Source organism: Cyrtonyx montezumae, unplaced genomic scaffold (assembly GCF_038088225.1).
Source record: "Cyrtonyx montezumae isolate F1298 unplaced genomic scaffold, pur_monq_1.0 scaffold_31, whole genome shotgun sequence".
Classification (NCBI taxonomy): domain Eukaryota; kingdom Metazoa; phylum Chordata; class Aves; order Galliformes; family Odontophoridae; genus Cyrtonyx; species Cyrtonyx montezumae.
Window position 1 is genome coordinate 2,531,240 of NW_027072036.1, and position 16,606 is coordinate 2,547,845.

Sequence of the window (16,606 nt, forward strand, 5' to 3'; positions counted from 1 at the left end):
CTCTCCTGCTTGGCCCTGGAGCAGGGGGCACATTGAGCAACCCCCCCCCTCCCCCGAGGGCTGAACCCTGCCCCATGTCCTGCAGTGGCTTTGCTCCAAAAAAATCCCATGGAGAAGGGAGAACGAAGGAAGAGTGGGAATGACAACTACATGGGGGGGGAAGAGGAAGGAGAATCTGCTGAGAAATAAGGAAAAGGAGGGAGGGGGGCTGGGGGGACCCACTAAGGGACATTCCCCACATCCTCCACTGCTCAGCTTCTGGGGTTGGGGTTCTCTTCTCCTGGCAATGTGCTGCAAGGGCCAAAAGCCCACGGCCTCTGGTTTTCCAGGAACGAGGAAAGCACGAGGCTGCTCTGCAGGAACCCCTTTCCCTGGGGTACAGTGTGGGGGTCGGACCCTCACCCACTTTCTTCCCTTCTCTTCCCAAGTTACTCTGAGCCCCATTCAGCACCCCAAATCGTGCAGCCCCTAAACCTGCAACCCCGCTGCTCCTTTTACTTCTTGCACCTGAAGTGTTCTGCAAACACTCAGTCCAGCTCTGCTGCAGATCTTGGCACCGGCAGGGCTGTCCCCAGCAGCTCAGTGCTCGTGGGGTAACGTTTCCCTCAGCAGGGGTCTGGCAGGCAAAGAGTTCAGAGGTTTTGGACCCAGTGGGGAAGAAATTTGGTGGCTGCTGATGGGTCCTGGCTGGGAATCCCTCACCAGACACGGGTATCCTTAGGGCAAGGAGGGAGTTTGGCCCCCCAAGAGCAGCATCCCTATCCTGGGGTGGCCCTGCCACCTCCCGGCCAGCACGGGGACTGCCCAGCGTGGGGACACGGGGACCCTCGGGAATGGGGACGGGGCGTGGGCAGAGCGCTCTGTGCCGCTCACCCAACTCGCCTCCTCCTCCTCTTCTTTCTCCCCCACGATGACAGATCCCATCAGATGAGCAATGCAACCCCCACGTGTGCTGCGGCTCCGCATACCAGCAGACATCACTGGGTGCCACTGGATATCCCCAGACAATGAGCATCACTGGACGTCACTGGGTACCACCCAACGTCATTAGGTACCACCAGATGTTGAGCATCACTGGATATCATTGTGTGCAGCAGATTTTCAGCAGCACCAGACATCAGCAGACACCACTGGGTACCACCCAACATCACTGAGTATCTCTGGACATCCCTGGGTACCGCTGGCCATCATCCCCCCCCTCCCCAGCTCCAGGACCTGCTGGAAAACCTCACCAAAAAAAAAAAAAAGAGGAGTAAACCCAATGCCTTCCCCCCCCTCCCCCCCAGAATAAAACACACCGTGAACAGCACCGGTATTTTGCTGACTCAGAAGTTTTATTTCATCCCCCTCCCAGGCAGAGAACACCAAGTGCCACGACATTCACACCCGCACCACTTCCCAACCAAACTGCAGCAGAGCAAACCCAAAAAGGACAACTTAAATACACTCCATTAAAAACTGAATCCCAAACCCTCGACCGCACGGTGTCGGGGGGGGGAGGGTCCCATATAAATACAGTGCAATAATTAATAGAAATTTTGTGATGGTGGGAGTAGAAGCCCACCACACGTTCCCAGGGAAAGGGTGGGAGAGGAGGAGGAGGGTGGGGAGGACTTCCCCGGGGTGCATCCTTTGTGCTGGTGGGGGCCACACTGACCCCGCATCACTGGGATGGAGAAAACCCACATGGCTGTACTCGGCCATCCAGAGGAAAACCTCTGCACAGCCCCATGCAGGGCCCAGTGAAGCCTCCACAGTGAGGATGGGAAAGCAATGCAATTTGGGTTAAGCTAATCTGTCCCGTGCTGCTCCTGCCCCCCCTTCCCCCCCCCCGCAGGTACCAGCTGCCACCCCTCTGTCCCATTAAGCCCCAGTGTCGATTCCTCCCAGCACCATTAGGGCACAGGCACATGGATGCTCCTTTGCCCATGGCTCTGTTTTAAGAGGCTGCAGGCGTAGTGCCCCCCCCTCCAAGCTGAGCATCCCCCCCTTCTTGAAGAAAAGTCGCTTCCATCTGAGCTCATTATTCCTTATGGATATTTCAGCGATAGCAGAGGGAGCACCAGCTCGGTGGCACCTCGTTCCAAACGAGCACCCACACCACCCCAAAGCACCACTTTAACTGGGGAGCAACTGATGTGCCCCCAAAACGTGACCCCTTCCCCACACCCAACACAGCTCCTTCTGGCAGGGGCCCCATTACCCCTAGATGGGGCCCCCAACCCCATAAACCCAAAGGCCTGGGGTACCCATGCACCCAAAGGTCTGCCAGCAGCCTGCAGGGCAGTGGGGGTGAAGGAGACCCCCCCCCCCAAACCCCCAGCAAACCCACCCAGGGGCACTGTGCCCCCCTCCCCAGCTGTGGGGACAAGGATGGAGCAGTGGGGAGCAGATGGAGCTCAGTCCTTCAGCAGCTCGCCCAGGTCGTACGCCTCAAAGAGATCGCTGACCCCCTCACCACCCTCCAGCCCCCAGAGGTACTCGTCCTGCTCCAGGGGGGGGGAGAAGGGGATGAAAGGCACCGAGTCCAGGTAGGAAGGGGCACAGGGCAGCTGGTCCTCTGTCTGCTGCAGGAGGTGATGGGGGGAGCCCAGCAGCCCTGGGCTCACCTCCAGCAGTGAGTGGGGCTCTGTGGGGCTGGAGAGGGGCGGGGATGGGGATAAGGATGGGGCACGGTGACCATCGGGCAGCTGTTGGGATCTGGGGGGTTCCGGGCTGTTCTGAAAGGAGGGGTGGGTGCTGCTGTCCCGCACCATGGTGCTGGAGGGGACGTCATGGTCCTTGGTAGGGCTGTCCTCTGGGATCTCCTCCGGGCACAGGTACACCTCGATGGGGCCATTGGTGCTCTTCAGGTGCAGCTGAAGGTTGTCCTGGGTGGGCAGAGCGGGGCTCAGCAGGTGCCTGGAGCACCCCCCAAACCCCACAGACCATCCTCACTTGGAAAGGACTCCCGTGGTTCACTGAGTCCATCCCCGGGCCCCCACTCGGCACCACCCAACCCCAAACCCCACAGAGACACCCCAACACTGCTCAGGGCGATACAGCAGCACCCACGGGACACCAGGGTCGGGGCGGTATGGCACCAGCCCCATTTCCTGACCCCACACACACCTCGCTGAGGTCGGGCACCTCCAGCCGTGTCTCTGGGGGGGCTTTCACAGCGATCACTGTCTGCTCCTGGAAGCTGCTGATGGCACGGAGGTCCTGGTAGGTGACGTATGCCAGCGTGGGACCACGTATAGGGAAATGCAAGGCCACGAGCAGCACAGCTCAATCCCCCACCCAAACATCAACCTCACAGACACCCACCCAGGGAGGCCGAGAGGGGGAACCCAGAAAGGTACACGAACCCCCCCCCCCTCCCCCAGCCCCATCTCCCTGAGCGAAAGGATATCTCTGGTTGGCTCCGTCCTCAGTCAGCTGCCGCAGCTGCAGGCTGCACTCGTGCAGGATCTGATCCAGAGCCCTCTCTGCCCTGCCCAGCTCGGCCAGCTCCCCACGCAGCACCTGCTGCCTGGCTGCCACCGCAGCATCCTCGAAGATCCCCGTCCCCCTGCGAGCGGAGACAGCTCCCTGAGCACCCCGCACCCCCTCCAGCCACCCCCACCATCCCCTCCCCCGGCTCCCCAGCGCCGCCTACATCCACTGGATGTGGTTCTTGGATTTCTTGCGGATGAGCTGGATGCCCTCGAGGACGTTGGTGATGTCGTAGATGCGGCGTTTCTGCACCTCCAGGAGCTCGGCGGCACGGTTCAGGTCCAGCACGCCGTCGGGGGATTCGCTCAGCAGGAGGGTGAACTTCTTGGTCAGCAGCCCCAGCGAGGTGTCGTAGCGAGTCTTCTCACCCGGGGATTTGGGGGCTGCAGGGAGGGGGGGGGGGTGGGGGGGGGGGGGGGGGGGGGGGGTCCCACCCCCAAAATGTCTCCTTAGCGTGGGATGCTGGGACCACCGAACCCAGCGCAATCGCTCCGCTGGTGGAGAAATGACACAGAAATACCCCACCTCCCCCCACCCCCACCTCGGGGAGTTCTGTGCCCATGCAGTGAACTGAAACGGTGCACGGAGCTGCACTGCTCCCAGGGGTCACCTCGAGCAGTGCTGGAGGGGCTCCATCCCCCCCCCCCAACCCCACACCCCTCCCATCCCCTTCCGATGTTTCAGACTTACTCCTGGGGCTGGGGACCTGTGCCAGCGTCCTGCCCTTCCCCTTGGGCGTGCGGAGCTCGGGGCCCTCCAGGTCCAATTTGCGCTTGGCCTGGAGACAGAGAGAGCATCCCGCATGGAGACAGCCCCAAGGCGACCCCCCCCCTCCCCTCCCCCCCAAAAAGGGGCACTGCAGGGTCCCGGGGTGCAGGCTGGGAGATGCTCGCCTGACAGCAAAACCACTTTTGGGGCTTTATTGAGAAAGGTTCCCACAGTGACACTGCTGTGTTTGTGGTGGGGTGGGCTGTAGGGGAAATGGGGGGATCCCAGCCCCCCCAGTTGCTTCCTGCCCACTGTTCCAGCCCTGGTGCCCACACGGGGAAGCCACAGGGATTTCCCCTCACCCTCAGCTGCTGGCAAGGCTCTGTGGGGCTGAACTGTGGGAACAGGGGGTTCCCAAAATGGGACAGCAAGGCCAGGTCCTTGCCACCTTCTACCCCTTCACAGTCCCACCGGGTCCCCCCAGGGCAGCCCCCCCCGACCTCAGCCCCACCACCGAGGTCATTGGAGAGGGGACACCTCCTTGAAACACCACCCCCGGCACCATGTGGGGATGAGAGACCCCCAGAATAGGTTGGAAGGGGCAGAGTGGAAAGATGCAGAGAGAAGTTGGGGGTGCCAACAAACCACCCCCCTCCCTACAGCTGTACCCCCCCTTACATTCCTAACCACAAGCAAGACAATTTGTTGGGGGGGGGGGGAAGTAATTTATCCCAGCAGCACAAAGCAGCCCCCCAGCACCACCCCTTCACCCTGTCCCCCCCCCCCCCGCCCCAGTACCTGTTCCCTGTCCCATAGGGCCCCCCCCCAGCACGTCCCTCATGGCAGCAGGGTCCCACAGCAGCTCGGCACAGCTCCTGCTCAGAGCTCACCCAGCATTGCGGGGAGGGGTTGGGCTGCTCGGCACCGTGCCCACCCGAGGGGGCCGGCGGGAGAGTGCTGGGGGCTGTTTTCCGGCCCCCCCAGGGAGCCAGGTTGGTCCTGACTCCTGTGGGAATTCACTCGCTCCCTCCCCTCCCTCCCCCAAGCAGGTTTTCCCCATCACCACCCCCGCTCTGCCCCCCCCCCCCCCCCCCCAACGGTTAACACTGGGTGCATGGGAAACACCTGCCCCACATCAGACCCCAAGCATATGCCAGAGATTTGGGAGGTGGGGGGGGGGCATATCCTGGGCCATCCTACTGCAGACACTCCCAGCGGGGGCCACCCATGTGTCACTGTCACCATCTCCCCAAGCAATGGGAAACTGAGGCACGGAGCCACCCAGGGCTCCCCGTTCCCTCTCCAGCAACAAAGAGAGGCAGCCTGGGGGGTGGGGGGGGGGGGCTATGGATGGGGAAGCAATGGGGATCTGCTGCTCCCCGTTATGTACGAGGGACACGGCCATGAAGGACAATGGACAAGGGGGTCTCTCCTGCATCCCAGCTGCTCCCCCCCAGGCCGGGCAGGATTAAGCACACGACAGCTGAGCTGAGCACAGTGGGGAGAGAGCCGGGGGGGGAGTGGGGGGGTACAGGATGAAGCAAAGCAGCCAACAAAACCCTGCACCCCCCCCCCCCCCCCCCGGGGGCTGAATGCCCTTTACACCACCCACTGCTGCCAGGGAGGGGTTTGGGGAGGGGATTATATCTACACCCCAATGCTGGGGCTGAGAAAAGGAGCTCCATCCGGAGCCCAGTGTGGGGGCGAGATGTCGGGGAGGGGGCCGGGCCCCCCGCCAGCTCCTCCTGCCAGGGCTGCACCCAACACCCAGCTCAACATCACAGCAACCCCCCCGGGGGCTGTGGGTGCTCCTCCTGCCTGCGCTGCGTTCCAACACCTCCTGCCTTCCCCGGGCTTGCCCGGGCCCTGCCCGGCACCGCCAACCCTGTACCTCCCCCCGGCCCAGCCCAGCCCCCCCCCGACCCCCGGTGCTCCCGGGGGCGTGGGAACGTGGGGCTGGTGGGGTGGGGGGAGCTGCACCCCGGGATCCTGGCACCATACTGGGACGTGGGTTTTCTGTGTGTGCCAGGGATGCAGTGCTGGGGTGACACTGGGTCAGTGCCCCCAGCTATAGGAGTATTTGGGGTCCCCTCTGGAAGCCCCACGTCTCACACAGACCTGAGAGAGAAAAGACAGTCCCAGGATCCCTCAGTGATGGGGTCCCCAAACTGCTCCCAGTACAAAGCTGGGAGCTCCCCGCCCCCCAGCAGGGAAAGGGCCCCAGGACTGCCTCCCCCCCCACCCCCATTTGCTCTTTGCACGGGCGGCACCGAAAGCTCAATGGACTCTGAACCCCCTTTTCCCAGCACAGAGGGGGAGGGGAAACCAGGACCCCCTGCAGAGGGGAGCCACCCTCCCCTATAGAGACCCTATAGACCCCAAAGTGTCACCCAAGCCGCCGTGCAAGAGATGGGAGCACGCTGAGCACCTCCTGCCTATGGGGCACGGTGTGGGTGACGGGACACGAGCCCCCCAAGCTCTGCAGCAGCGCGTGGAAATGGGGCTGCATGCACCGTGCCTGTGGGACTTGGGGGTGTCTTTTGGGATGGGGGAGCACCGTGTGCCTCTCACCATCCTGTGCTGTTTGCAAACAAAGGGAGGGGAGGGCCCCGGGATGGGGCCGTGCACAGCACAGCGGGAAGAGGAACCCCCCCCCCCCCATCTTCAGCCCCCCCCCCCCCGCCTCCTCCCCAGCTGGCACAGAGCAGCAGCACCCGCAGGAGGGGGGTGAATACCGACCCCAAAGCCGACGGCAGCAGCGGGGCCTGGGATGGCTCCAGGAGAACAGAGGCACACAGAGAGCGCTGGATGAGTGCCCGGGGACCGACGGGATTAAATGCCAACCCCAGCTGCCAGCGGGGCCCCCGAGAGCACCCACCCCGATATGGGGCACAGGGCTGACAGCACGGCCCGGAGCTCGGGGACGCGGTGACACAGCTGTCACCAGCAACCCCCCCCCCCCGCCCCAGAACGCCCCTATACCTCCAGCCAGCACAGCTCCCCACTCCCAGCGTTCAGGGTCCCTCATCCCATGGGGGGAGGGGGTGGGGGTGCACCCAAAGGGGTGCTTTTCTTTACCGAGTGGGGGGGCTCGGGGGGGTTTGGGGGCACAGGAGGAGAGAGAAAAGGGCAGATAAAGGCGTAAAGAGGAAGCCGGGAAGGGAGGGGGGGGGAAGTTGAGCAACACCCGCACCATTTCGCGGCCACTTCTGATTTCCAGCCGCACCCACCCCCCACCCACCATTGCGAGGGGACCCCCGGGGGGGTGCACACCCCGAAACACTCCCCATCTGAGGGGGCTGCACGGCCTGCCCTCCCCCCATGCTCCCCTCCATGCACGGCCCCACAGACCCCTCCCAAACCCCCCAAAAGCCGCAAGAGGGGATGAGGGTTCGGAGGGGGGGGGGCACCTTACCGGCAGCCGTCCCGCCGAGGCCGATCGGAGCGTCCTGAGCTGGGGGGGGTCCCTGCGGGGTGGCATAGGGCCGGGGGGGGTACAGGCGGCTGCAGCAGGAGCTGGGCACAGGGGGGCTGCCCAAAGCCGCAGATCCCCCAAGCTCCGCCGACCCCATCGCCGCTTTCTTCGGAGGGCGGTGGAGGGGAGCAGGGGGCAGGAGGACCGTGCCCCCCCCCGCAGCGGGGGACAGCCCCCGGGGCAGCCGCAGCATGACGAGGTGCGTGCCCAGAGCCCGGCCCACGGGGAAGAGGGGGGGGGGGGGAGGGGTGGGAACGAAGCACTGCTGGGGAGGGTGGGGGTCACAACCTCCCCGGTGGCATTTTGGGGCTGGGGGGGCCGCTGGGAGAGAAGCGAGAGCAGCCCGGAAAGTCAAAAGGGAGAGAGGCGGGGCGGGGGGGCCGGCGGCAGGACCGGACGGAAAAGGCGCGTTCTGCCCCAAAATCGCCCGCGCTCGGCCCGGATGGGGCCGGTAGGGCCCGGAGTAACGGCAGCGGCCCCGGGGACGGCGCGGCTCGGTGCCCCCCCCCCCCTTGTCCTTTTCCTTTGCTTTTTTTTTTAATTATTATTATTATTCCCATTAAGCGCCAAACGCCGTGCCGCGAAATTCGGATCTCCCGCGGAAAATGCCGCGCGCTGATTGGCTGCCGCTGTCAGCGCCCCGCCTCCGGCAGCCCGCGGCGCCGGGAGGGGGGGGGGCCTTAAAGGGGCCGCGCAGAGAGGGAGGGGTTGGGACACGTCGTATGCAAATCAGGGGCGGGGGCTCGTTAGCACCGCCTGCTCGGGTTCCGAGGCGGGGATCGGGGGTCGGAACCGCGGCTGGATTATCTTTTTTTCCTTTGCTTTAAGGACCCCCCTTCCCTCCCCCCCGCAGCTCCTATCCGGGGTCCGCGCACCCCCCTCCCGCCCCACACCCAGCATCTTCTGCGGAGAAAACCATACTGGGGTCCTGCGCCTGGAGCCCGGTGCACGCAGGGATCAGGAGGAGCTGATGCTCTGTGCTGGGCAGGAGCCCGAGGGGAACCCAGCATCAGATCTGACCCCAAGATCCCAAACCCCGGTAGTTTTACCCCAGATTGACGCACAGTTTAATCCTGAGCTCACTCAGCAACTAGATTCCTTCCAGGGAATACGTTCTCCTCCTCTTCTTCTTCCTCCTCCTCCCCCTTCTCATCACCACCACCCTTCTCATCTCTGGACCCCACTTCCACGCTGGGGAAGCTCAGGATTTGGGCGGTATCATTCACGCCCACCAAAGGTCTTTCTTGCAAATGAATCGGACCCACGGACACAGTCACCTATCAGCACCGCAGCCCCTGGGACAGCGGGGAGCTCAGCTCAGGGGGATACCCAAAATTCTGCCCTCCGACCCGGAGCAGACGTTTGTCTCTAGCAGCGCTGGGACTCTGGGGCAGAACACAAAGCCACCAAGCTGCCAGCGCGGTGGGACACCGCGACCCTCTGCCAGCAGCACGGCACGGCTTGGCAGCTCAGCTCACCCAGACCTCCACCGCCCCCCCGGGGGGAGACGGCAACTGCTGCCTCCCCTTCAGCCAAATAGGGGCCGTTCTGGGGGGGTCTCAGCCATTGGGATGGGGGCTGCGGGGAGGGCTGGGGGTGGCAGGCTGTGCCCCCAACTCTGCACCCCACAGGGGAACCCCCCACTCCTGGCCTTTAATCCCAGCTCAGCGCCAGGCCGGGCTCCTGCTCCTTCTCACCTTCAATTGTTAATTTAGGAAATGCATCATCATGGCCAACAGAGAGGTGATGAAGATGATACCATCAGCACGAGGAAGGCCACCAGGAAGAAGTGGAAGATGTTCCGGCGGTGCTATGGGGTGAGGAGGGGGCTGAGTGCCACTGTGTCCACAGAGACCCCAAGTGAGGGTCACCAAAGAACCACAGAATATCCCGAGTGGGGTCCACGGGGATCTCCCAGCGCAGCTCCGGGCTCCACGCGCAGCACCATCCAAAACCTAAACCCGGCATGAGGGCGGCTCTTCCTCCTCTGCCCTGGAGACGGCAGCAGAGGGCCGCGAACTGATCCGGAGCTGCGGGGGAACGGGCAGGGACGGGCGGACACAGGGACGGAAGGACGGAGGGACAGAGGGACACGGAGATGGAAGAACAGAGGGGTGGAAGGACACAGGACTGCAGAAAGGACAGAGAGATGGAAGGACAGAGGGACACGAGGATGCAGGATACAGGGATGGAAGGACAGAGGGATGGAGGGACAGAGGGAGGCAGACAGGCTTGCAGGGACACTGACAGAGGGATGAAAGGACAGAGACAAGGACTGAAGGGCACAAGGAAGCAGGGACATGGGGATGGAAGGGCAGAGGGATGGGAGACACAGGGATGCAGGGAGACATCGACAGAGGGATGAAGGACACAGGGATGGAAGGACTGAGGGATACAGGGATGCAGTGGTACAGATGGAAGGACGAAGGGATGGAGGGACACGGATGCAGAGCCTTGAAGGGACACAATAATTTTGGGATGAAAAGGCAGAGAGATGGAAGAACCAAAGATGTAGTGACGCAGGGATGGATGAAGGGACACAGAGACACAGGGATGGAGGGACACAGGGGGCTGGGGGGACTAAGGGTCTCAGGGACTTGCAGAGACACGAGGAGGCAGTCAGAGAGGTGCAAGGACAGGGGGCGCACACGTGGAAGGATAGAGGGACACAGGCTCACCACAGCACTCACCTTCCAGTACAACCAGAAACCTCCGTGCCAGTGGAGCACAGGGTAAGACCAAGGGACATGTGGCCACCACCCCTGGGCAGCAGCCGGGTCCCCATGAGCGCAAACCAGAACACCTGATGGGTTTTGCAGCAGCTGATATGCACAGCCTCCTTGCCCCGATGGGAACACAGGGCTTGTTGGGGCAATGCTACTCCTGCAAATGGTGCTATGGGGTTTCATGGCCCCAAAAGGGATGGGGAAAAGGTGAAGGTGAGGGAGAGTGGTGGGGCTCACTGTCTCCATGGGCTTCGTGACGTTGAGCAATACCATCCCCACGTTGATGGTGACAAGTACACACATGGCGAACTTGATGCTGGGGTGCTTAAGGAAACAGTCCAGGCTTATTTTGCATTTATGTATTTATGTATTCCCAGTCCCAGTCGTCCCAGGGGTCCTGGAGGGGAAGGGAGGGGGGGAGGAGGGGGTGGGTATGGCAGGGGGTCTAGGGGTGTCCCAACATCCAATGGGCTGCAGACATGGCCCCACACCCAACCCAATCGGCAGTGTGTGCAGTGGGGACAGGCGGCGGCCCTGCTCAAGTCACCCACCCCCAGCCCAGGTGAGGGTGAGCCCCTCCCCCTCCTGCTGCTCGTCCGAGAAGCCATGGTGGGCTCTGCTGGGTGCTGTGCTGCGTGACCCCAGTGTTCTGAGCAGCACAACGCGTGGTGTCCCTCGGAAGAAAGAAGCATGGGAGGGGGAAGAGGCAGAACAGCATCACGGAGGTGAAGGGGTTAATGTGGATTCGGTCCCTCAAACTGGTCAGGCTCCAGTTTGAAACCAGAGGGACGCTAGTGGAAAAAGACAGGGGATGTGTGATAGGTGGCAGCACTTCCAGAGCTGCACTGCTCCAGTGTCACCGGGAGCACTCCCAGTTATCCCAGCAGCATCCCTCATCAGCCCCAGTTTGCTTCCTGGAGCTTCCTTCATGCAGATGGAGAAACTGAGGCATGGGGGAGGAGCTTGGGGACACAAACCACTTTGTGTCTGTCCCCCCCCTCCTTCCCCCCCCATCCCTCCTCACCGAGTGCTCCCCATGTCCTGCAGGTCCCCGCATGGCTCCCACCCCCTGGGACAATCACAGTGGGGGGGGAAGCAGTTTGGGTTTCCCTGGGTGACCAAGGGAGCCTGAGCCCACCACAAAGCTCCACGTGCAATTAACCCCATTAATTAGCAGTAACAAACCTTCCTTCCTCCGCTCCAGCCTTTGCTTCCCTACGATCTCTGCAAATGTTGGGGCTGCACGTGGGGTCCCTGTGGTGGTGGTCTCGGGATGGAGGAAAGGAGGGGCAACTGTGGGGCAGAGCTGGGGCCCAAAACACAGCAGCGGCCCCGAGTGCTTCTGGCTGCCCCTGCTGGATGCGTGTGTGCGTGTGTGTGTGTGTGTGTGTGTGTGTGTGTGTGTGTGTGTGTGAGTGTGTGTGTGTGTGTGAGTGTGAGCCCGCACGGAACAAAAAAAAAAACCCCGACTGCATTTAAACGCGAGCCCCCACGCAACCCCACGTGCAAACCCACGCGTGTGCAGCCTCTCTCACGAGGCCACGCGTGTGCAGCGCGGCGGGGCTGGCTGGCTGCGGGCCGGGAGGCCTTGGCCGGGCCGGCAGAGGGAGGAGGAGGAGGGAAGTGCGGCTCAGACAGCGCGGCGCCAGCAAACACCTGCAAACAGCTCCGGGCACACAATGGCAAATACAGGTGGGGAACCGCCGCCGATTGCATCAGACTGCAGGCTGCCAGGAGCCGGCCCGGCCACGGCACCGCTCGGGGCCGCGTTCCCAGAGTCCCCCCCCCCCCAACACCATCCCCCCCCCCCCTTTTTTTGTTTTTTTTTTTGTTTTTTTCTTTGCTCCGTTCCCATCCGCTCTATCCCCGACTCCCCGAGATGAAAGCAGAGCGCGTCGGTCGCAGCACCCGCGGGTTTTTGGAGGGGGTGTTTGTGTATGGGGGGGGGGGGGAGGGGGGGGGCTATTTTTAGCATTTTATTGAAGAAAAGGTTTAAAATGATGCTTTTCCATGGAAAGCAGCAGCTGCGCGATCAGAAATGAGGTCCCGCTGTGCCTGCAGCCACGGGGACATGGGGCAGAGGGGTGTCCCCGACCCCCCCCCCCCCCCCCCCCGACACACACACACACAGAGCTCTGGGGCACACCAATACCTCCCAGGGCTGTGTGTGAGAGCCATCCCCATCCCTTTTCCAGCATGCTTCTCCCAACCAGCCCAACCACACCAGTGCCAGTGGGGACCACAGGGATACCCCCCCCTCCCCCCCCAGGCTTTTCCTCCCAGCCCGAAGCGAGCGGGGATGGCTGGAGCCTATATTTAGCCGTCAGCACGAGGCCGGCCCGGTTCCCAGCAGCGGTTTTCAGCGGGACACCCGCAGCTCGGTGTCACCCCATCTCACCCTGCATCACCCCACCCATGGCTGCCGGGAGTGAGATGCTGTTGAGGGACAGAAAACTCGCGGGGAAGAGCTCTTCGCTTCCCCCAGCCCCTGTGCCTTCCTCCTCCTCTTCCTCACTCCAGCTCACCTGGAGGCCACCGGCCACGAGGCCGTCCCAGTGCCACCGAGAGAACGCCAGCTCCGTTCCCAGGAGCAGAGGATGACATTGCCGAGGGGGGGGGGGAGGGAATTTAGGCAGCAGGGCTCGAGCCCTCCCAAGAGAGCAGGATTTAGGATTGAGCCCAGCTGTGCTGCAGCCACCCCACAGCTGAGCCAGCCCCAGGCTTGGGTCACATCTGCTCCGGGGTGGGGGGGGGAAAGGCTGGAGGGAATTAATCCGGGGAGTGGAGGCATTTCAGCTCCAAGCATCCCCCATCACGTCCTCAGGGACCAGGACAGATGTGGGGCACCCCCAGCTTCCCCCCCCCAGCACAGCTCTGAGCGGTCTTAATCAGAAGCAGCTGCATCCCTTCCTTCAGAGGGTGTCACACAGCCCCCCCCCGCTGCAGAGCAGCATCCCCAGAATACCCCAGCAGGGAGATGCAGCGACACTGATCCTCCCATAAAAGCCCCCCCCTCTACTGCTCCTCAGGGCTCAGCAATGCTTGGGGGGGGGAACCTCCACAGCTTCCATATCAGATAAGGAGAGCAGCACCCAAAATAGCTGGCAGACACCTCTGCTGGGAGACAGCAGCCGGGGGTTAATTCCTCCCATACCTGAGCTGACATTTCAAAGCTATTAAACAATTAATGAGATTCCTAACGTAACCCTAGAAGTTATGATCCTGTGGCAGTGGGGTTTGGCCAAGAAGGGGATGGGGGAAAAGCACAGGCACCGAGACAGCGTTTATTACATAAAAACGGTAACTTTTATAAAAAGTTTATAAAGCAAGTACAAGGCATGTCCGCAGAAATTCACCTTCCTGCACAAAAGGTACAAACGTTATACTCTAGTATAGAGCTCCACAATACACGAGGCCGTGGCCCCAGAGTTTGGTTCGCATCCGAGGACCCCTCCCACAATCACCCCTCCCTCAACACCCCCCCCATATCCCCCCCCGCCCCCCTCCCAGCCCCATTAAACACTTTTACAAAGGACTCGCTCACTATAATCCAAAAATATACAGACAACCGCATCTTCACCATTCTATCGAAGAAAGTGTCTCGTTTATCAGCGGGTTGAAAAAGTCCTAAAGAAAAGAAAGTCCTAAAGTAAAGCCGGGATTCGGCGAGAGCCGCTCCAAAAGTCGCAGCGGGGGCAGCTCCGGGTGGGGGGGCGGAAGGAGGCAGCTCCGGGTGGGGGTCAGCAGCCGCATCTCTTCCGATTTCTGGTGCTGTCGGGCATTGAAGGAGCCCCCGAGATGAAGGGAGGTGGGTGCAGCCCCATAGCACAGCACGGGGGAGGGGGTCCGCAGTCCCATAGCACAGCACGGGGGAGGGAAAGAGGGCCGGGGTGGGGGGGCCGCAGCCGCCCGGCGCCGTGCAGGAGGCGGCTCGTTACCTCCGGCTGATAACGAATCGGGAACCGACGGTCGGTGCGTGTTTGCTAATTGGCACTGGGAAAGAAGAAAAGAGCGATTATAGAGAGAACTCGACAATTGGGGGGGGAAGGGGGAGCGGTGCGGGTTTGGGGTACAGCGGTGCCAAAGGGGAGGGGGGAGCGGTACGGGATGAGTTTGGGGTACGGCGGTGTCGCGCTGAGGGGTCCCCGTAGGGGGGGAGGGGGGATGGGACACTCACCTGATGGAGGAGGCGTTAGTGACACAAACTTCTCTCGTCTTTGGAGCAGAGCTCCGAGGCCAGCTCGGCCGCCTGCGGAAAGCGGGCACAGGGTCAGGGCCACCGCCAGCACGCAGCCAGCCCTGTCCCACCCGAACCCCCACAAAACCACCCCCCCCCTTATTAAGAAAACCCCCGTACCTTAAGGGACAGCAGGGTGGCCTCCGAGGAGGGGTCGCGTCCCTTGGCCCCCTCTTCCAGCACGATCTGCAGGTCGAAGATATAATCGATGACGTGCTGGAGGATCTCCACCTGGCTCAGCTTAGTGCCCTGCGGGATGCCCGGCACCAACTCCCGCAATTTGGAGTAGCAGTCGTTCATGTCGTACAGCAGGTTCATGGGCTCCTCCAGAGCCGGGCTCTTGTTGTTGCTGCTGCGGGCGATGGCCAAACTCTGCTCCGAGAGGCAGCACACGGCCTCGTAGCAGCTCCTGACCGACCGCACCGGGCTGATGGCTTTCATGGTGGGGGGGGAACTGGAGGTTGAGCCTGAGGGGGCCGAGCGTGTGACCACCGAGTTCACCCCTCGGAGCTTCACCCCTCCCTCGGACCTTCGCTCCCGGCTCCTCCGTTCCCAGTTGCACCGGCCCCTCTAACTGGGAACACACGGATCTCGCTGGCGCACTGGGGATGGGGCGGCCCAGCGCTGCCCTCTATATAGGCCGCCCTGCGGGCCACGCCCACTTCGTATGCAAACGAGCGTTAACCACGCCTCTTTTATGCAAAACGCGCGTAACCACGCCTCTTTATTTAAACGAGCCGCCATGCTCCGCCCATTCATGTAAACGCAGCGAAAGGAACTACGCTCCCCCCCCTCCCGCTCCCCCCTCCCCCCCACGGTGACCCTTGGTGGCCCCATGGGGACAAGGGGACATAGCCGCGCTGATCCCATCCCACCCCACAGCATCGCCCTGGGGCAGCGCCCCAAAACCATCCTCCCATGGGAGGGGGTCACCAACACCGCAGACCCCTGCCCCCCCCCCCCCCAGCTGTACCCCCCTCCTTTACAGCAGAGGGCTTTGCCCCCCGCTTTTGGGGAGGGCGATGTGTTTCCCCCCCCCCCTTTCTCGTAGGAAATTAGTGCCGCCCTGTTCCTCAATTCGCTTCTCATATGACCTCCAGACTTTCTGGCGTCAGGAATTATCTTGTGACCAGAAGAAAAAAATTAATTGCGGTAAAGCTGAGGTTACGATGGAGAAACCAGATTTAGGTCAGCGACGGCGCTCCTGCGAGCAGGCGGGAGGGATTTCTCCGGGGGGGGGGGGGGAGAGCCGAGATTTATGGGCACGGGGCTGATTTCAGCAGGACGACCCCCCCCCACCCCCCGAACCCAAAAGTCCGAAGGTGCGCGGCTATGGGGGGAGGGGGGGGGGGCGGACCCCACGCGTGTCCCCGCAGCGGGTGGCACTTGGGAGGGCTCCGGAGGGGGGGGGGGGGGAGATCCCTTTGACAGCCGCACTGTGGATCGCTGTGAAAGTGAGGGGTGATGTGTTCCCCCCCCCACGGCCTCCATGGGGAGTTTGGGGAACTTTCGTAGGCTTTGGGTGCCTGGGAAAAAGACACCCTGGGTCCCAGATAATACTGGGAGGGGGGGGGGGGGGACAACACCTGGAGCAAATCGCAAATCACTACCCACCCCACCCCCCCAAAAAAAAAAAGCAGCAACAATTTGTTCCGGAGCTGCCCCAATCCCAGGACAGCGGGGTTTTGTTTCCCTCCTTCCAATCCTCTGTTCTCCAAACCCCTCAGAGCAGGTCTGGGGTGGGGGGGGCAATGCAGGTTTGGGGGTGCGGGGAGGTGGGGAGGGGGGGAAGGAGGGGACACGACACTTTTTTATACTTTTTAATTTTTCCCCATCTCCCCCCCCCCCGCCTGGGAAATCACCTCTGGGTGCACAGGGGCAAGCAGCCCCCACCCCTCTAAATCCCTATTGAATGTGCTTGGGGGGTGTGGGGGGGGTTCGGGGTGGGGGGGGGGGGGAGGAATGTAGGAACCACGAGATAAC

The 16,606-nt window shown here is 62.4% G+C and overlaps 2 protein-coding genes across 2 annotated transcripts; both read right to left on the reverse strand.

The window, feature by feature from the left end:
* Positions 1-1,970: 1,970 nt before the first annotated feature.
* Positions 1,971-7,860, reverse strand: E2F2 (E2F transcription factor 2). Its single transcript, XM_065744598.1, is given in 7 exon segments — positions 1,971-2,870; positions 3,112-3,226; positions 3,395-3,553; positions 3,641-3,860; positions 4,168-4,255; positions 7,601-7,652; positions 7,654-7,860. Coding segments are annotated over 7 exon segments (1,305 nt in total). The 5' UTR covers positions 7,854-7,860; the 3' UTR covers positions 1,971-2,399.
* A 6,015-nt stretch (positions 7,861-13,875) lies between these two features.
* Positions 13,876-15,171, reverse strand: ID3 (inhibitor of DNA binding 3). Its single transcript, XM_065744591.1, has 3 exons — positions 14,744-15,171; positions 14,564-14,635; positions 13,876-14,379 (listed from the first exon to the last, which is right to left on the reverse strand). The coding sequence occupies exons 1-2, from the start codon at positions 15,062-15,064 to the stop codon at positions 14,579-14,581; spliced, it is 378 nt and encodes a 125-aa protein (XP_065600663.1). The 5' UTR covers positions 15,065-15,171; the 3' UTR covers positions 13,876-14,379; positions 14,564-14,578.
* Between the last annotated feature and the right edge of the window lie 1,435 nt (positions 15,172-16,606).

Excerpts from the sequence above, each read along its gene's own strand:
- ID3 (XM_065744591.1), bottom strand. The coding sequence starts at position 15,064 with ATGAAAGCCATCAGCCCGGTGCGGTCGGTCAGGAGCTGCTACGAGGCC. Across the intron at positions 14,636-14,743 it reads CCACCCTGCTGTCCCTTAAG|GCGGCCGAGCTGGCCTCGGA; the intron begins GTACGGGGGTTT and ends CGCTTTCCGCAG.